Genomic DNA, 20,784 nt, shown 5'->3' with positions numbered 1-20,784 from the left:
TGATTTATTCCTAATTTTGCACTAGCAGTTTCCTTGGATATGGATGACAGATCAAGGGGAGAGGATGCATTTACATCTTTTTAGAAGTTGTCCGTTTTGTCTATGCTAATTATATCGTGTTTGGGAAAGAAATAGTCAATGTTGTGTGTATAGTAATACCACTACACATTTAAGGAATGAGAGATTTTATGACAAACTGATTTAAAGTGATTATAAAACATTTAAAAACTTGTCCTATCTCCACTAGAGATTCAGAGAAACATTATTAGGGAACCACTTTCTCTGCGATACTGCAGTGCCCTCTGCTGTCTAATGCCTAAACTTCTCTGAATCTGCAAGATAGAAAATTCCCAGTGAGTATGCATTTTTGCTCCAAGCAATAACTTAATTAAATGTGCATTCCCATGAACAAAATGGTAAAAAAATATATAATCTGACAATTTTTCATAGTATGCTATAGATATTATTTATTTATTTATTTATATTCTAATGAAAAAACAACATTAAAATGTCTTAGCAATATTTCCTCATTTACAGAGGGTTGGGTTTGAAATAACATATTTAATGAATACAAAACTATAACAAAAGAACAAAGCAACAGTTAAAACACGACATACCATTAAAATATCCCTACAAAGAGAGAAACGTATGTCCTCTCATAATACACCACAATGTCATGAAGCATCACAGCTTCCTGTTAATGTGACAAGTGCATTGACATACACTTTCACATTTGCAGCACATGTACACATTCTGGTAAGATGACAGATGGACCCTAACTGTGGTCACAGTCCTCCTTGCTCCTTAACCTTTCCATGTCTGAGTGTTTTGTGAAGGTGAGAGCAGTGCCGGTGAAGAAATGTCCTCTGTGTCTTCCACTATTGTATGAACTAAATAACACCAAAAGTGCTAATGTTACTAAACACCTTCAGTGGAGAATCAGTGGAATTGCAAAACATAAAAGTCAAGGAGCTCTACGCATGGTTCTCATTTACTATCATTCTTAAAAAGGGCATGTTTAGGATGATCTAAATCAACTAGGCAAACAATATCACGTTGGCAGTAGGCCAAATAAGACATTATATCTTAGAATATTACTGCTCATAAGATTAACAATATTTGGCAGATATTTAAAATGGTATTTTCTGTTTGTTGGACAATATTATCTCATGGACATGAAATTATAATTAACCTTTGGGCATAAAAATGATTTAAAAAACCTTCATAAACCATTGCACAAAACAAGCTTTCAAAATATCCGTTACCAGTCCCATTGTATTTAATGAGAAAATAATGTACCTCTTTCTTTGCTATCTACACGTTACCAACAGTATGACCCCACCCATTTGTGTCAACTCAACATTTTCTTAAAAACAGTTTCTGAAGGTTTATATCTGTATGTATTTTTTCCATTTTTATAAACATCAACATGAATCTGTTGAGTTGGCGATGTCAAACTGGCCTCAGCTTCTGGTGTGATTAGAGGACTGAATCACTCAGCGTAGACTCCAGCTTGCGGCTTGAGGCCTGACTGCAGGAAGGCCCCGTGGCCCCCTAGGGCCTGGGACAGCAGTCTATGGCTGTGTGGGGGCATGCAGCCGTGGCCAGGGAACGGCCCTGGCATGGCCTTACTAGACCCGGAGGGTTTGGGTTTGGGAGCTGGGTAGTACCCGTCCAGGTTATCATAGTGAGAGGGCATGGCCTTCGTGCTCTGAGTTCTCCTGTGGGGCTGGGTGGAAAAGGGCCCAGGGTGATCTGGTGCCACAGGTGATTTGACATGGTGGTAGTATCGAGGCTCTTTGATGCTCTGTGATCGTTGTCTCCTGGGGATGTTTGGTTTTAATCGGGCAGAGTAGTTATTAGCAGCATTACCCATCATTACTTTGTCCTGGTCACAACCTCTATTAGGACCACCCTCACCCTGCTCCACGTTCTTAACATCTAGGAGCATGGGGACGTTGCAATGCTGTGGTTGATGTCGTTGAGAGGTGCCCTGCTTGGACTGGGTTCTCCTGGAGACACTCTCTCTCCTGGGAGGGACTGGTTCCTCACCTGGCCAATGACCCCTCTGGTGCCTGATGTAATCACTAGGGTCTGAAAGCTGCTGGCCAGGGGAGATTGGGGACATGACAGGTACTTCACGTTGGCTGTCCACTCTGTCGATGGCCAGCAGGCAGGCATTACCTGGGTCTGACCTGCTTCTGGTGTGACTGATATCTCTGCCCCTGATGTCACTCTGTGGGACGGGACGATCCATGTTCTCATAAGGAGACATGATAGGGCCCTGGGTCCTCTGCCTGGCTCTATTCTCTTGTCTGATTGGATGATAGACTAGTCTGTCACAACCCTCTGGGTGGTCCCAGGACTCGTAAATGACTCGCTCTAGATCCCTACTCTCCAAGAAGAGTTCTCTTTTTGCAGGTGGGATGTTGTTTGAAGGGCGATAGTGGTAGCCAGGATGTCCACTATCCCTAGTAGAGCGCATGGTGTATGACTGACTGTGTCGGATACGGCTCGTCCTGTAAGGGTCCACATAGTAGTAAGACTCCTCTAGAGGCGCTGCGTCTGAATAGGAGCTGTAGCGGTACTGAACGCGTCCATTCTCAAAGTACGGCTGCAGGGGTTGGACACCTGACTGGACTAGCCTCTGGCACTCCTTTTCTTGGACAGCTGGACGTTGGACATAGAACAGGATGTCTGGGGGTAGGACTTCAGTTTCTGCCGGTTGAACACAACTAGGTTGCTGGGCATGGAAGGAGCGTGCCCTGCGGATGACCGGGTAGCCCGGGGCTCTCTCCTCAGTCCTCTGCCATTGTCCCCTGGATCTGTGGTGGCCGCTGGAGCTGTGCTCCTCCCTGGGTTGGGGTTGACCTCTGTACTGGGGGGAGGAAGATGGGTGGTGCCGGAGGCCTAAAGTGCTGTAGCAGCTGTCAGACGTGGGTTTGTACATGCTTTTGGGCCCTGCCAGGTGGGGAGGGAGACAGCCAGGCCGAATATGGTGAGGTCCAGATACCTGTCCTGCTGGATTGACCCGATGATGTCTATACACATCTTCAGCCTCCCTCATAGCTCTCTCTTCATCAGAGCTGTACTGATGGACTAAGGACGGCAGAGGAGGACATGAAGGGATCTCCTCCACAGACCCTGGCATGGACGCCTCAGCCAGAACAGTCCGATAGTTATAGGCATTGACAGAGTCAGTGTTAGCGAGGACAGCGGCGGCTAACGGGCTCTGAATGGAGCAGACTGATTGAAAGGGAGGGGAGACCCTACCACTGTGATACAAGGAGGAAACCGTCTGAGGGTGAACAGGTCTCACAGCTCCCAGGGGCCTGTCTCTCCCTCCTCTCTGGTCCCTCACTTCTGTGCTGCCTTGCAGTAGAGCTCCAGCTTCTAAGGGACTGACAGTGGGAGTGAAGTTACTCATAGCCACTTGTCCCTCAGGGGCCTGTTTTCTCGCATGGCTAGGGAAACGGCCACAAGGACTCTCAACTGATGTACCAGCCAAGGGTAAGAGGGGGATGGAGAAGAGACCTTGAGGTCGCCGTAATCCTTAGAGCAGGGTTGGAGGTGGAGAACAGAGGGCCGTGGGGGTCTGTCCAGGGGATGGGGGGTATCCTGTCTCTGGAGAGGGTAGGGGGGCTGGGTGCTCCTCCTCTGTGAGGTCAGAGTGGCCTTCTGGGCAGACTCAGCCAGGGCCAGGGCCAGCCTGCGGGCAGCCATCGTCAACGGAGGGTGAGGAGGGAGGACAGACACTGAATTCACAAGCCTATCTGTTCCTGGGGAGGCATAAGACAAACAATGCTGCTACAGTATGACAGGACAAACAACGCTGTGATCAGACATGAGGGGACAACACATAGAATAATACCATAAGAACTTCAGCTAACAACGGAACACAATAAGAACTGTACACATTAGTGATAAACTGTAGATTTAAAAAGGCTTTACAAATAAAATGAACAAAAATGTAATTTGTTTTTAATGTACCACTGACCTGGATCCTGAGGGTTTTGTGAAGCCAGGCTGTCTGTGAAAGTTGATGTGAAGCTTGGAGGGCTGGAGAGCCGGCAGGGAGCCCTGGCCTCACTCCCCTCCTCACTCACTAGTTGGGCCTCACACAGATCCAGAGGTGGAGGGGAGGAGGACTCACCACCCTGGGTGTCTGAGACACAGCGTGGGGCAGAGATACACACAGTGTGCACATCTGTTTCAACCACAGGGGGGGACGTAGAGGACCTCCGTCTGAGTTTGGGGGAGACGACCTGAGCCACTTTCTTTTTCTCCCCTCTTTTCCTATGGACTGGGGTGACGTCAGGGGACTGGGAGTTACTGAGGACTTTGAGGGATGAAGAGATGGGCTCTGATTCACTGGAACCCCTGACATTCTTCCTCCAGTTGACGCTTGCTTTGCGTTGAGGAGCGGATTTAGCTGTTGGTGGGCTCAGTGGGCTGCACTGGAAGGACATGGGGTCAAAGTCCAGAAAGGCCATGCCAGGGGCTGGAAGACAGAGGTCAAGGTCATCCTCCTGATGTGGAGAGGACACACCAGCTGGATCATAAACAGGACCATCAGCACCATTATGGCCCTCCTTGGCCTGTTTGTGGTAGCGGTCGCCTTTGTCCCTGGCATCACACAGGTCATCCCTGAATGCGGTGGAGAGGGCATCGCTGGTAGAGCGTGGTCTAGGGGGGCGGCACATCTGGGGCTCCCCTAGAACAAATAGACAAATAGCATTACTGTTCAGAGGCAGACTTAAACAGACAACATAAAAATAAACGTAACAAACAAATTATTACTCTAAATTTGTTTATCAAGTATTATGAAACACGGGTACTGACAGGATTGAGAGTGTGACTGGGGGCATGTTTACCTTCCACATTGTGCAAAGAGGTGAGAGATTCTTCACTTTTGGTGGAGCGCAGTGTCCCACTGTCACCTCTTCCACCTGAATAATATGGAAGTACAAACTGAAGTTGAAAATAGACTTCTTTAAAAAAAAACATGACTTCGTCACATCACCCAAGTGGAAAAAACACCCATACATTTAACCACAGAGACATGACTGGGAGGTATTTTATAACATGGCTGTGAAGAAAGTCCTTATGGTTGTTTACAGTACTGGATGGTGACAGTGTAGTGCTGGTTGAGGCCTGACCTGGCAGCGCGATGCTCTTTATCTCATTGGGTTCGCTGGGGTGACGCTTCAGCTTGCGTTTGGAAGTCATGGAGGAGGACTTGCCCAGGTGGAAGAATGAACGCCAGCTTCCCACTGGGGACTTCTTCACCTTCCCAGGAGCCCTCTTACTATATAACACAACATGCCCCGTGACTAAAGCGGAATGTACAGGGTGATCAGAGACATACAGTACCAGTCAAATGTTTGGACACCCCTACTCATTCCAGGGTATACTTTAATTTGACTATTTTCAACAACAAAACTACGAAATAACACATATGGAATCATGTAGTAACCACTTTTTTTTTTTTTATTAAAAAAAAAATCTTAATATGTTATATTTGAGATTCTTCAAAGTAGCCATCCTTTGCCTTGATGACAGCTTTGCACTCTTAGCATTCTCTCAACCAGCTTCACCTGGAATGCTTTTCTAACAGTCTTGAAGGAGTTCCCACATATACTGAGCATTTGTTGGCTGCTTTTCCTTCACTCTGTGGTCCAACTCATCTCAACTGGGTTGAAGTCAGGTGATTGTGGAAGCCAGATCATCTGATGCAGCATTCAATCAGTCTCCTTGGTCAAATAGCCCTTACACAGCCTGGAAGTGTGTTTTGGGTCATTGCCCTGTTGAAAAACAAATGATTGTCCCACTAAGCGCAAACCAAATGGGATCGTGTATGGCTGCAGAATGCTGTGGTAGCCATGCTGGTAAAGTGTGCCTTGAATTCTAAATAAATCACTGACAGTGTCACCAGCAAAGCACCCACACACCATCACACCTCCATGCTTCACGGTGGGAACCACACTCTGCATCTCACAAAGCCACAGGGGTTAGAACCAATAATCTGAAATTTGGACGATTTCCACCAGTCTAATGTCTGTTACTCGTGTTTCTAGGCCCAAGCAAGTCTCTTCTTATTATTGGTGTCCTTTAGTAGTGGTTTCTTTGCAGCAATTCGACCATGAAGGCCTGATTCACGCAGTCTCCTCTGAACAGTTCATGTTGAGATGTGTCTGTTACTTGAACTCTGAAACATTTATTTGGGCTGCAATTTCATTGATCATCAAGGCAAATGGTGGCTACTTTGAAGAATCTCAAATATAAAATATATTTATATTTTTTGATTATTGGTTAACACTTTTTTGGTTATTACATGATTCCATATGTGTTATTTCATAGTTGAAGTCTTCACTATTATTCTACAATACAGAAAATAGTAAAAATTAAGATAACCCTGGAATGAGTAGGTGTGTCCAAACTTTTGACTGGTACTGTACATGGTTTATACAACTACAACGTACTGTAGGCTACTAGTTTCTAGAAGCACCAACAACAACCTACCTCTCAGTGGGGAGCTCAATGACTGTGTGGAACTTGCCCATCAGTGCCCCGGGTCCCTCCCCCACCTCGATGTACTCGCTGTGGGACAGAATTGGAGTAGTAACAGGGGAGCCCAGCTGGGCCTGGGTACGGGCCTGGGCTTCCTCCAGAGACAGGAGCTTAGTGGAGGGAGAGCACACCAGCAGAGACTTGGGCCTCGATAAGGTACTGGTACCTGGAAGCAAAGGGACCAATGTTTTTGAACTTCACATAATGTCCTCACAACTTCCCTATAATGACTGCCTAAGCCAGGGTAATGCTGTACCTGTGCTCTCCCGGATGAGGGCGTTGAGTTTGGGGCTGAAGAGTGCCTCTGTGTTGTTCAGTATGAACTCCACCACCACTGACTGGATACGCACCTCCATGAAGGCTGCTGTTCCACTAAAACAGGCCGACTCAATCTGCTTGGATCTGGAACACAGTTATATCCTATTCAACTTCATGGCCAGTCATAACCAGTTACAAAACAGTGTATATTCGCAGTAAATACTAATGACAGTGTTGGTTGTTGGAATGTTACAATATACCTAAGCAGGTTGGGAGCCCAGACGATGGCCAGGTTCTTGGTGTGCATGTTGGTAATAGGGCTGAAAGTGGCTAGTTGGGACAAATGTCTCATGAGGAATTCCAGAGTCCTACAACACAGACCAGAGAGTATTACAGATCAGGTAGAACACAGACATGTGGAATACACCCTTCTTTACTGTCAGCTTACAATACCAAGTCTTTGACTGGTCAATGCTCTCTGTTAGCCAACAGATGGCGCTTTAGCACCTACAGTTCAGTGGTGACTTTATATACCGTTGTAGTGAATACAGAAGATGCAGTATTGCAGAAGCCATTTGGGTTTGCTGTGAGTTCTCCAACTGACCTGTAGTGAGGAGGAGGAAGCTGCTGGATGACGTTGTGGATCTTCACCAGCCTCTCCTCATCAGTAGCTGCAGACACAGCCTCCTGTGGAGGGAGGGAACACGAGAGGTCCACACAGAGAGAGCCTCATAACTAGGCCAGCAGGAGCATTCTGTCCTTAACTGTTGTTTCCCCCGTTTACGGTAATCTTCAATACACCCCACTGTGCTAAAAGGATTTTTTCTGATTAAGAATTCTACCCATTATGTAAACTTGGTTTACACTATTTTTTCCCCAATCAGCCCCCCATCTCTCCCCTAAGTACCAGTCCCAATCCAGTATTCTGCTACTTACTGAGAATCTCTCATAGAGCTGGTAGGTGAGCAGAGGGTTGGGCAGCTCTCTGAAGTACAGTTTACACAGAGACCCTACGGAGTGGATATCCTGCTTGAAGACATCTCTACTGAGGTCTGGTATCTGCTCCGAGTCAAACTCATGTCTGGGGAAACAGAGAAGACACTGGTTAACGCTCAACATCAGACCATCACGTATGGTCAACACGCTAAAAGTCTGTAAGCAGTACTGACATGATGATTGAATCTCAATCTTTTCAAAGATGTTGTACATTATGTAATGCTAAGTGAAGCAAGGGTTTACCTCAGTTTCTGGATGTTGGAGGAGATCCCAGAGAGTCTGTACATCCCGTCCACGACACCATGTCTCTCAATGAACTCAGTACAGCATTTGATCACCTGGGGGACTGGAGAAAGGGCCGTCAACACAGTAACATCCAAAAGATTTGAACGACAAAGACTGAGAAGACTACCATTCTCTATACCGTGCTAACTATAGAGAGATACGGCTGCTGGGAGACTGACCATCGTGTCCTGAGTTGAGGAGGTGCTCCCCCAGGTCACAGCCAAACACCCTCTCCCTGAGGATCCCACGCTGCCTCAGCCTCTGGGGAGGTGGACGGGACTTCATGAAGCTCCTCAGGAATGTCACCAGCTTTCCGTGCTTCTTACAGACTGATGGACAAAATCTGAATGAATCTAATGTAGTTTTGGGTTGTAAATAAAACAATAACTGTTCATTTGAATCCCAGTGGATAACACTTGAAAGTATGAATAAAAACACTTAAGCCCAAAGTGGTCCTCTCTTCAGAGTCAACCCATATAACACTCACACACACATACAGTGCATTCGGAAAGTATTCAGACCCCTTCACTTTTTCCACATTTTGTTATGTTACAGCCTTTTTCTAAAATTGATTACATTGTTCCCCCCCCCCTCAATCTACACACAAAACCCCATAATGACAAAGCAAAAAATGATTTAGACACACCTACTCAAGGATTTCTCTTTATTTATACTATTTTCTACATTGTAGAATAATAGTGAAGACATTAAAACTATGAAATAACACATAGGAGTTCAATCTGGTTCCATCAGACCAGATAATCTTGTTTCTCATGGTCAGAGTCTTTAGGTGCCTTTTGGCAAACTCCAAGCTGGCTGTCACTCCTTTTATTGAAGTGTAGCTCACTCTACCATAAAGGTCTGATTGGAGAAGTGCTGCAGAGATGGGATAACCTTCCAGAAGGACAACCATCTCCACAGAGGAACTCTGGAGCTCTGTCAGAGTGACCATCGGGTTCTTGGTCACCTCCCTGACCAAGGCCCTTCTCTCCCGATTGCTCAGTTTGGCTGTGCGGCCAGCTCTAGGAAGTCTTGGTGGTTCTAAACTTCTTCCATTTAAGAATTATGGAGGTCACTTTGTTCTCGGGGCCTTGAGAATGCTGCAGACATTTTTTGGTACCCTTCCCCAGATCTGTGCCTTGACACAATCCTGCCTCGGAGCTCTACGGAAAATTCCTTGGACCTCATGGCTTGGTTTCTGCTCTGACATGAACTGTCAACTGTGTGCACTTATCTAGACAGGTGTGTGACTTTCCAAATCATGTCCAATCAATTGATTTTACCACAGTTGGACTCCAATCCAGTTGTAGAAACATCAAGGATGATCAATGGATACAGGATGCACCTGAGTCTCATAGCAAAAGGTCTGAATACTTATGTAAATAAGGTATCATTTAAAAAATATATACATTAAAGAAAAATATATGTTTTCACTTTGTCATTATGGGGTATTGTGTGTAGGTTGATGAGGAAAACATTTAATTTAATCCATTTTAGAATAAGACTAATGTAACAAAATGTGGAAAAAGTGAAGGTCTGAACACTTCCCAAATGCACTGTATGTATACACACACACACACACACACACACACACACACACACACACACACACACACACCTCATTGATTCAGACACGCTTTAAGAGTCACATCCAGTCAGTTATACATGCATCATGGAGAAGAGGGAGAACAACGTATTGTTGCTGTAAAACAGGCCACAGTACCTGGTTTTGGCACAGAGCTGGACACACAGGGGGGAACCCTGTCACTGATCAGCTCCACACAGTCACAGGGGAAGAAGCCAACCTGCACAGAGAGAAACAGAAGGAGGAATCGTAACTCTCCCGCGCTGTTTATGCACCAGATACGATCTAAGGAAGAGTAAGTGATAGTAACCTCCATGTACAGTAGGGTGTGGGATGCAGAAAATGGGTCACTATTATGAAGGGACAGACAAAGCTGTTTATGTCAGACCTATTTGAGGGGTTTTACCTGAAAACCATGCTTCCCTCTCCACCAGCCAGTGTCCTCTTTAGGAGGCATGTCAATAACTGACACAATGTCCCCTACCTAGAACAGGGACGACGCAGAAAAGACAACAGAGAGTATAGTAATTTGAGTGGGTTTAAAAACATCAACAACCACGGCAGAATGTGTACAAATACCCTAGTGAATGTATCCCCATATCATCCAACTGTTCCCTAAACCCATTTCCTGTCCTATCATAAGATGCCCAGACGGGTCACCTCAAAGGTCAGTTCATCTGTGGCCTGGGCAATGTAGCGTTTGATGACGTGGGCCGCGGCGATGGCAGGAACATTGATGGAGGACTCCTCAGCTACCAGCATGTGGTTGCCCTTGTTATCAATCTGAGAGACAAAAACACAGGCTGATGGAGTACAAAATGACATAACGGAGTTTAGCAAAGACAGCAAATGGATCTATTACTATCTATGGAAAATGTCATTCTGCAAGAAGTCTAATTGAATAAAGAGAAATATGAGTAGCTCACCTCCATCCATGTCAGCACTGGACCACAGTTGATCTTGTTGTCAGCGATGGCTGAGAGACGGGACAGGTAGGCCGCCAACATCTTGGTTATTTCCTGAGGAGAATAGAGCCGGCGGGAATGAGTTAGGTTGAATGCAAAGCCAGGGGAGATACCTGATCTAATGTAACTATGACTGTGGAAGTGTCCCTAATGGCACTCGATTCCCTAATTAGTCCACTAGTTTCCTGTGCACTGTTCAAAAGTATTACACTATTTAGGGAATGGGGTGTCATTTGGGATACAACCGGTCTCATTCACAGCAGATAGTATAATATTGCCAGTAGTAAGATTAAGTCCTGTTGACTGACCTCTACCTCTACTGTGTCCTTCAGAGAGTCAATGCGGGGCAGCTCAGTGAGTTTAGAAAAGCGTCTGTCGTAGATACAAAGGTGGAGGTGTTTGTCCAGCACACGGAAGTCTTCATAGGAACGCTTCACCAGCCAGCTCAGACTCTGAGACACAAACAGAGACAGTGAGCCTGAAATGAGTGAAGGAATCTAGGATAAAGCTACTGTACAAAGTCACAAAATAGATTATCCCAGCCTGTCTCAAACCTCTCCTCCTGGACCCGTAGCCATTCCATGTATTTGATCTAGTGCAGCGCTAGCAAACCTCGTTTAACTAATCATCAAGCCCTCGACTACTTGAATCAGGTGTGCTAGTTCATGGCTACAACTAAATTGTGAAACGTCTGGGGGTCCCAAGGAGAGGGTTGAGAAGCACTGGATTATCCTACCCCCTTAGATATGAGTATCATGCTTCAGATAATATGTTCTATGGGTCAGAAACTAGGGCCTAGCCCTCAAGCTCCATTATACCTGGCAGCAGATCTGAACCACGAAGAGTGGCTCCTTGGAGTCCAGACCAGCCTTCTTCCCCTCAGTCTGCTCCTCTGCAAAGGACAGCTGCAGGGGAATGGGTACAGAGAGATTTAAATAGTGAGGGACACCACACTCTAAATAATGCAGGAGTTTAATACAGCAACCTCTTTCTGTTTCTGAACTAGTGTGAAAGTAAAACACACACCAAATTCATGTTCGGTCACTTAGCTCACTCTCCAAACTCTATCAGTAATGGACAGTAGAGCCAACTGGGTAACACTATCATGGTTAGAAATGGGTTAGTTTGTCATGACTAGAAACATCTCAAATCTAATTGTATTATCTACATAATATATCAAAAAGGAGAGGCCCCTATAAAAAATGTGTTGAGGTCCTTGAGAGCTGCTGACTTCATGTACAATAAGAAAGAACTCTTAACTTCACTAGGGTAGGGGACAGCATTCGGAATTTTGGATGAAAAGCATGCCCAAATGAAACTGCCTGCTACTCAGGCCCAGGATCTAGGATGTGCATATAATTAGCAGATTTGGATAGAAAACACTCTAAAACTGTTAAAATAATGTCTGTGAGTATAACAGAACTGATATAGCAGGGGAAAACCTAAGGAAAATCCAACCAGGAAGTACTATTATTTTGAAAGGCTGTTTTTCCATTGAAAGCCTATCCACCATACAAAGACTTAGGACCCAGTTCACGAGATCTATGGCTTCCTCTACATGTGACCAGTCTTTAGGCATTGTTTCAGAATTTTACTCTGAAAAATGAGGGAGATACAGCACTTTCAATGAGAGGCCAGTGGAAATTTCTAGCAATGAGTCCTGCACGTGACTGGGAACACGCCTTTCTTGTTTCTCCTTTTCTATTGACAAAGCTTTTGTCCGGTTGAAATATTATTGAATATTTATGACAAAAACAACCTGATGGTTGATTTTAAACATCGTTTGACATGTTTATACTAACTTTTATTGTACTTTTTTGACTTTTCGTCTTGATGTTGAGAGCGAGCATTGTGCCTTTGGATTTCTGAACTAAACGCACTAAAGAGGGACATTATCGAACAAAACAAACATTTATTGTCTAACATGGAGACCTGGGAGTGCCACCAGATGAAGATCAACAAAGGTAAGTGATTCATTTTAACGCTATTTCTGACTTTTGTGACACCTCTCCTTGGTTGGAAAATGGCTGTATGGTTTTTGTGGCTAGGCGCTGACCTAACATAATCGCGTTGTGTGCTTTCGCCGTAAATCCTTTTTAAAATCTGACACAGCGGTTGCATTAAGGAGAAGTTTATCTTTAAATGTATGTTAAACACTTGTATCTTTCATCAATGTTTATGATGAGTATTTCTGTAATTTGATGTGGCTCTCTGCATTTTCACCGGATGTTTGTTTGAGACAATGATTACTGTACATAACGCGCCAATTTCAACTGAGGTTTTTGGACATAAAGATCAACTTTATCGAACATAACACACATTTATTGTGTAACATGAAGTCATGTGAGTGCCACCTGATGAAGATCATCAAAGGTTAGTGATTAATTTAATCGCTATTTCTGACTTTTGTGAGCCCTCTCCTTGGCTGGAAAATGGCTGTATGGTTTTCTGTGACTAGGCGCTTTCTCTGTAAAGCCTTTTTGAAATCGGACACTGTGATTGGATTTACAAGACGTTTATCTTTAAAATGGTGTATAATACTCGTATGTTTGAGGAATTTTAATTATGGGATTTCTGTTGTTTTGAATTTGGCGCCCTGCAATTTCACTGGCTGTTGTGAGAGGTTAAGAAAGTACGAATGTGCATTTTCAACACCATGACACTGAGCCCTTGACATATGTTTTTCAACCCAAAAAATAATGCAGTATATTAATAATATTTAAGCAATTATTTCCATAGCCTCTCAGTGTTTGAGAGGCTATGGAAATGTACCAAGAACCCCACCCCCCTCCCTCCGTCCCATATAACTCCATCAACTCCTATACCAAGAGGAGATCAAAGCCTCAGGAATAGTAAGGGGAATACAATGATATCAAATACAGGCATAACTTCAAAGGCCTGCGAGGCAGGGGAGGTTTTGGTTATTTAGAAGAGTGAACAGCTAATCTAGATACTCGAGTTACCCAACACAATATGACCTAGTTACCCATCACTGCTCTATAACCACAGCTCCTTCATACACGTAGCTATGCAGAGAGTAACAAATCAATGCAAAATACCTTATCACAAAGCAAACATTTGAAAAAGAAAAGAAAATAATCAATATTGTTTGGAGGATGTCAACTATTAATACAGGCTGGAAGAATAATCATTAGTCAATGAGTGAATTAAACAACATTAACTACGGTCATGTAGATGGAAATATGGACGGTTAGCATGATAAGACAACAAACATGAATCAATGATGATTAACAATATGTCAAGAGGATGTCTGGACAGAGAAACACTTTCACATGGAGCGGAGTCATTTAACACTGCAAACTAAACTGAGTAAATGTAGTGCATGTCTTACTTCTGTTTTGTTTACGCTCTTTCTATCCCCCAACTCTTTTTACCAGCGCATTTTAGCCAAGCAACTAAAACTGACAACCTATACACGGCACAGCACAAATCCCTAAATAGAAACATGCCTGCAGTCATTAACTATTAATACACACATCTGGACCCAGAAACAGAAATGAATACACAATCGCATACTGGTACCTGCCAGTGCAGGCTTTTAACTGGTCCTCAGCTTTTAAGTCAGGTTACAACACAGCTGGATGTCTCCCAGACAGCGTTCAACTGCAGTCCTGTGTCTCCAGATAGAAGTCACTAAGCTGAACCCGTAGCTTCCTACCACTGGCTGGTGGATTTAGGACAGAGGAAAAGAGTGCCTCTGGATTGAGCAGCGTTAAACAGATGCTGGTTGCTTTCATCTGTCCCTTAGGTTAAATCAAAATGCTCCCCTTCAGTCTGTCCTTCGCCATGAGGTGGATCCACAACATGCTTTCACTGTTTAATTACACCTTAATAGCAGAGAATAGAAATAGGGGAAGCATCCCGTTGTTTCTCTCTCCCTTTGTCCCTCCCATTCCCTCCTCATCTCAATCTCCCTCCCACTCCCCTTCCTTCCCTCCCTCTAACTTTCCTCATCCTCTCGTGACAAAGGAGCTCTACAGTATATAGGCTAAACCAAAGCAGTTAGTGTATAACCATTCGTAAGCCTGCACAGAGAGAGGTGCAGGAGGAAACAGACCACCCAGGCATTTCCATTTCAACTGATGCTTCTGTAGAGATGGAAGTAATCTCGGGCAGAATCGACCCAGTCCTCTGTATTTGTTTCAGAGGCTGCTGTCCACATGTTGTCATTCTGCCTGAGACCTGATCTGTCATATCCCTTCTGGTCCTGTGTGTGATTTCTAGGATGAGGACATGAGTCATGAGACCCACCACAGGGACAATGTTTTGACACTCCCTCTAATCTGTCAGACCACCCTCTTAGGGTGAAGTCAGCATGTAACTTATAACACTATAACAGCAGTTAAAGGTCCAATGCTGCTGTTTTTATCTCAATATCAAATCATTTTTGAGTAACAATTAAGCAGTGTTGTGGTACTCGAGTCCAGGACTGGAACTTGACTCCCAATTTTCATGACTTGTGACTCGACCATTGGTGACTTGGACTCACCTTCCTGTGACTTGTATTTGCACCTTGACTGGATTGGCTACTAAAATAAGCAGAATATTTGCAGCACGGTGAGCAGAGCAGTGAGGGTTCTGTCCTCTAGCTAGCCATGGGAATGGCGCACCACACTGGCGCACGCAGCCTACATCAGCTGGTGAGCTGCGGGGGAGCAAGCGATGAGTGTGGGCAGACAAGAAGGCAGGCTCCACTCTGGCTTCGCCTCCAATCATACACATCGCGCAAGCGACTTTTGCTTCCCCGTATTCACTAGTCACCAGCCTACTATTTAGCTTTGCATGGTTAAGAAACACAAACTGCTTTACGAAATTGAAAACAATTCTATTGAGTTTAAAAGTTAAAAAAACAGTACAGCTATTGTCTTCCTCTCTCCCCTTGAGTATTGAAAAGTAGTTTGTATTTGAATTTGTCATCTCGCTCTACCCTCCCACTGTCACCAGTCTCCCTTTAGTTTTCACTTTGGAATAACACAACATACATAAATATTAGTGGCCGATTACAAAAAAAGTAGCAAATAATAATCTGGTCAATCTGACAGGAGCAACAGCCAATTCCGTCAAGAGACCATTCATCCCTTTAAAACATTACTGATTTGACATAACTATTGAACATTATATAAAATAAAATGTGTGTGAGACTGTATGAAGGACTATTTGTTTCATATGCTATAGTATATTGCAGGCAATTATGACCATTGTGCAACAGGAGGAAAATCTTTGCTCTACCTCAACACTCCCATGAACATCTTCCCACCAGCCTGCCACTAGTTGTTGTTGGGCAGATTTCTTCTACTAAATACGAGCCAAATCAATAGAGCAACAGACGGGCGTCAAGCCACCAATACAAGCGAGCAGAAAAACAACAGTAACTAAAATACCAAATATGTCTAAAAAACTCATTAAATTTGGCTTTCAAAAGTTATATATTTTTTTCTATGTGCACATAAACCAATATTAATGTAGTATTTTTTGTTCAACTCAGACTTGAGCACTTGGACCAGGACTTGAGCACTGGGACTCAGCCATAGGGACTGGTGACTAGACTCGGACTCAAGGACAGGGGACTGGTGACTCGACTTGGACTCGAGGTTTAGTGACACAACTGCAATTAAGTACCTTAATTAAAATCATCAAAAATAAACAAAAATTGCTTCTTAGCAAAGAGCAAATTCTCAAGCAAGAATTTAGCTAGAACTGTCTGGAAGTGGTCTGAGTGAAGATGGGAACACTGAAAACTATCTGTTATTGGCAAATAGCCCAATAAGAAAGAGTTCCAAACCAATTAACTAATTAACCACATGGTGATGTCACCCTGGAAAGGCCAAAACTCCATCCCACCAAAACAGACTCAAATTTCAGTCAGTCTTTTCAAACAGCTCTTACACTAAAAGGGCATTATCGTTTTTTTTTTTTTTTTTTACAGTATTATTCCAACCTCATTGTAACGGCTTTCTTCCTGGGAAGGAGAGGCGGACCAAAACGCAGCGTGGTTATAGTTCATGGTAATTTAATAAGGTAACTCGAACAGGATACAAAACAATAACCGTGAAAACCGAAACAGCCCCATCTGGTGCAGAAAACACAAAGTCAGGAAACAACCACCCACAAAACCCAACACAAAACAGGCTACCTAAATATGGTTCCCAATCAGAGACAATGACTAACACCTGCCTCTGATTGAGAACCATAACAGGCCAAACATAGAAATAGACAAACCAGACACACAACATAGAATGCCCACCCAGCTCACGTCCTGACCAACACTAAAACAAGGAAAACACAAAAGAACTATGGTCAGAACGTGATACTAATAGTGTGGAAATATATATAAAACACCAGAAAACAGAGCTTTTGACTGCACTGGGCCTTTAAGAAAACAGTTAAGCGTGTGAAGTCTAAGTGTCAGAGTGAGGCATGGCTGGTCTCTCCCTAGAGTGATATTTCTCTCCTAGCTCAGCTCATCTTCCCCTGTAGGAAGATCTCAAGGTCACAGACAGACACTTCTGTTCAGTAGCTACGCTCCAGCCACACATCTAATGTATCACAGTTGCCACAGCTATTCTATAGTTACAATGCACGGTGTTTGAGCTTGCATCAGCTCACACACATACATGTAATAGGTCATGTTATACCACCCTACGAACATGGCGCTTCAGTGAGGCGCTCTCAACGGTAAAAGCAAAGATGGTTTAGTATGACGATATGCAAAAAATGCTTCTCCAAGGGAAAAATTTTTCACTTCTCTCATTGACTTCTCAAACCTCGGTCTGGTTTGTCTGCTTCGCAAGTGTTCCCGGAAGTCTCACGATGTTGGGCCTCTGGGTTTAGAAACTGGTAAAAGCATCAGTGTGCAAAAGAGTAGATGACTACTGCTCTCTGCTGTCAAGCCCACAGAATTACACAGGAATTATCCAGGCAAGGAACAGCCACTTTCACAAATGAGTGAGCAGCCGCTTCCGCCTGACTGATTCAAATTATCACCACAGGCAAAACAAATTCTCACTCTCAACCCTCTGGAATCTGTGCTGACTAATGGCAATGAATCTATAGTTAAAGTGTCATCAAAAATGACCAATAGGGCCATCCTAAATGACCACCTGATGAGGCTATGGGTTGATATCACAGGTGCAAGGTAAGCAAACAAAACAAAATCTTATACAGTTAAATGTTCTGTTACATTCTACAGTATTAAACATAACTCCCTGCACATAACTGCTCTCTCCTGCCACCTCCTGGAATCTGAAAGCTGCTACAGTTCACTCTCTCAACTACAATGGTACTGACGCCTGTGGATGCTCCTACAGTAATGCTGTGTACCCAGAGAAATCAGACTATTTCTCTGGCTGATACCATCAGCTTCATCCAACAAGTGCTGAGGATTGCAGGTTTAACCTGAGCTGATCGGACAGGAATGAATGCTACTTAGTGGATTAATGCACACACTGGATTAAATATTCATGAACAACATTTTAAATATGCTGATATATTGGATTTCATGTTGCTATTGCCTTATCACGTATCCAATTTTATATTTAAATTAAAGGGATACTTCGGGATTTTGGCAATGAGGCCCTTTATCTAATTCCCCAGAGATAGATGAACTAATGGATACCATTTTTATGTCGCCATGTCCATTATGTAGGAAGTTAGATTTAATTTTGTGAGCCAATGCTAACTAACGTTAACGCAATGACTGGAAGTCTATGGGTCGCCCGAAGTATCACTTTAAGTACATAATGAATGAGATTATTTATATTCCATCTGTATTTTTTCAATATGGGAAATTGGAGAGTGGAATGTGGGTCGGGTGGGGACAGGATGATCTAAAATAATTAGGACAGGCTGCTCTCTTCCATTAAGGGAATGAGGTATTTTGTGGAACAATTCACCATGATGTCTACTGAGCTACACATGAAATTGAGTCAAAGACACAATTACCAAAATACCAGCAACAAATGACTTCTGTTCTCCATAGAATGTATGTGTGTTCAGTTCCGGGCCGGGCCTCACCTGCACAGTGCCAAAGTCAACGGTCTCATAGTGGAAGTGGGCACATTCAGCCAGCCTGGGAAAATGACCTCTGGGGAACGTCAGCCTGAAATACAACAGCATCACCTCATCAGTATTCTACTGGCTGTTACACTGAGGCAGAAAGAGCTAAGAGGGAGAGGAGTGAGTAGAGAGTGAGCATGAGAGAGAGAGCAGAGAGAAAGAGAGAAGGAGAGCAGAGGAAGAGGGCAGGGAAAGCGAGAAGGGGGAGATGGTAGTGTGAGAGTGAGAGTGAGACAGCAAGTTGACCAGTCAGTCTCTGCCAGGCCCCAGCCCATCCTTTTACTGCACTTTATTTTACTGCCCTGGTTTAGAGGCCCATTTTACAGCCCATAATAGACCATTTCCGTGGGGACGGGAGCACCTACTTCTTCATGTTTTTGACCTTCATGCTGGCTGTGCTGACGCAGGAACGCAGGATGGGCTCAGGCTCAACAGGAAGCTCTGTGACCTCATCACTCTGTACCTGCCAATCAACAACACACAATATCTGCCAATAAACACATACAATACTCAACATTCCTGACATGTAAACCAATTACAAGACAGTCAGTACTTTACATTTGCTTGTTCAATAATACTTAAAAGAAACCCATACTAGCAGTATATATATATAAGAATACATAGTAGTAGAGTTCAGAGACTGCTATTCCAAGGTTAGAGTGCTTGTATCAGACCTCAACTAGTGATTATAGACAGTGTACCATGTCAGTTGTGCTCTCTTTTGGAGATTTCTCTGTTGGAGTAGTGCTCTTGTGTGGATCAGGCTGGGTCTCTTCTTTATCTGGTGTAATACACATGGCCCTACACAGGGAGAGGGAGGGAAGGACAGAGATAAACAGGGAGAGAAAGATGAAGAATCTGAATCCATAAATACATTACATTTGAAATACTTGAAATTAAAATAGAAAAATTCCATAGAAGCCACCAGAGGGAGCCAGTGAGAGACCAATATATTTACATCATGTTTCTGGTGCTCAAATCATGACACTGCACCAGTGGCCCAGAAAACATAATGTACCCTGTGGTATTTACATCCTTGTTACTCTGGTGATAGCACATAACTGCACACGGTCTCAAATGGCTCCTGACCGGTACAGAAAGCTCCAGAGAGGAGTATAGCCTAGCCTACATACAGTAAACACATCATAGAGAAAGAACATACTTAGCCTGACAAAAGAAGCATCTCACACTTGGTAGGACCAAAACAAAGCTATAATGGCTTTTGTGTATGTTCGGGTAAGCAAAGCCTTTCCTTTGAGTAAGTCACGAATGCAATCCGCCCACAAGGGAGCGCCTCACAAAACCTGCAGCTGAAATCTGAGTCAGTGTGCTAGGCAGAGGGAGAAAAGTCCTTTCAGACCAACTTTTCTCAGGGACAATGAAGAAGAGTGGATGCCTTCGATTTGTCCTTCCTTCCAGGGCTCAGACACAGACTGAGTGATGCAGTGATACAGTCTCATAGCCCACTGCTCCTGAGATCTGCTAAAAAGGACAAGAACACTGGCACTGATAGAATGAGCTCATCTCATCTGCTGGAGAGCTGTGATTAAATGAGAGGCATCCTATCAAGGCCTGGTTGTTTTCCAGCATACTTACAGTAGATAGAGAAGAGATCATTTGTCTGTCATCGATATAATGTAGCCATCACTAATGTCTTTTAGAATTCCTCTCTTTCCATCACTCTTCCTCCCCGTCAATCTCTCACGTACACACAATACACACACATGCTTGTACAATCACTCAAGCACACACACATCCTCAACTGATCCTGTATACGTCTCCTTTACATTTCTGGGTGTGATATCTGCAGAGTCCTGGTCAGCTGACATAGCAGCAGTACGGTACAGTGCAGCGTGAGTGTGAGAGAGTAACTCACCCCTCAAGGACGTCACCACTTCCTGGTTCTCCCTGATGTCCTGAGCCAGCATTCCCGATCACCGCGGCAACCCCACAGCCAGCCTCCATCATACTGCCTTACTGAAGCAGTCGACTGACGAGATGGAGGAGAGAGAGAGATGGAGGAGAGAGGGGGAGAGGAGAGTCAACCTT

General features: G+C 44.1%; 1 protein-coding gene across 1 annotated transcript in view; it reads right to left on the bottom strand.

The window, feature by feature from the left end:
- Window positions 1–455: 455 nt before the first annotated feature.
- The window catches only part of LOC115136715 (rho GTPase-activating protein 32-like), a 28,822-nt gene continuing 8,493 nt past the window's right edge, over window positions 456–20,784 (bottom strand). The window contains 22 exon segments of the mRNA XM_029672422.2: window positions 456–3,519; window positions 3,522–3,779; window positions 3,998–4,714; window positions 4,875–4,949; window positions 5,160–5,308; window positions 6,523–6,736; window positions 6,827–6,972; window positions 7,089–7,196; window positions 7,433–7,515; window positions 7,765–7,909; window positions 8,068–8,170; window positions 8,289–8,438; window positions 9,833–9,914; window positions 10,101–10,178; window positions 10,355–10,477; window positions 10,621–10,713; window positions 10,968–11,111; window positions 11,478–11,564; window positions 18,694–18,778; window positions 19,101–19,198; window positions 19,437–19,536; window positions 20,612–20,725. Coding sequence (XP_029528282.2) covers window positions 1,493–3,519; window positions 3,522–3,779; window positions 3,998–4,714; window positions 4,875–4,949; window positions 5,160–5,308; window positions 6,523–6,736; window positions 6,827–6,972; window positions 7,089–7,196; window positions 7,433–7,515; window positions 7,765–7,909; window positions 8,068–8,170; window positions 8,289–8,438; window positions 9,833–9,914; window positions 10,101–10,178; window positions 10,355–10,477; window positions 10,621–10,713; window positions 10,968–11,111; window positions 11,478–11,564; window positions 18,694–18,778; window positions 19,101–19,198; window positions 19,437–19,536; window positions 20,612–20,703 — 5,157 coding nt within the window. The 5' untranslated portion in view covers window positions 20,704–20,725 and the 3' untranslated portion in view covers window positions 456–1,492.

Source organism: Oncorhynchus nerka, linkage group LG11, assembly GCF_034236695.1.
Source record: "Oncorhynchus nerka isolate Pitt River linkage group LG11, Oner_Uvic_2.0, whole genome shotgun sequence".
In the NCBI taxonomy this organism is placed as follows: domain Eukaryota; kingdom Metazoa; phylum Chordata; class Actinopteri; order Salmoniformes; family Salmonidae; genus Oncorhynchus; species Oncorhynchus nerka.
Note: the sequence above shows the minus strand (reverse complement) of the source record. Positions and strands in the feature narration are given on the sequence as shown.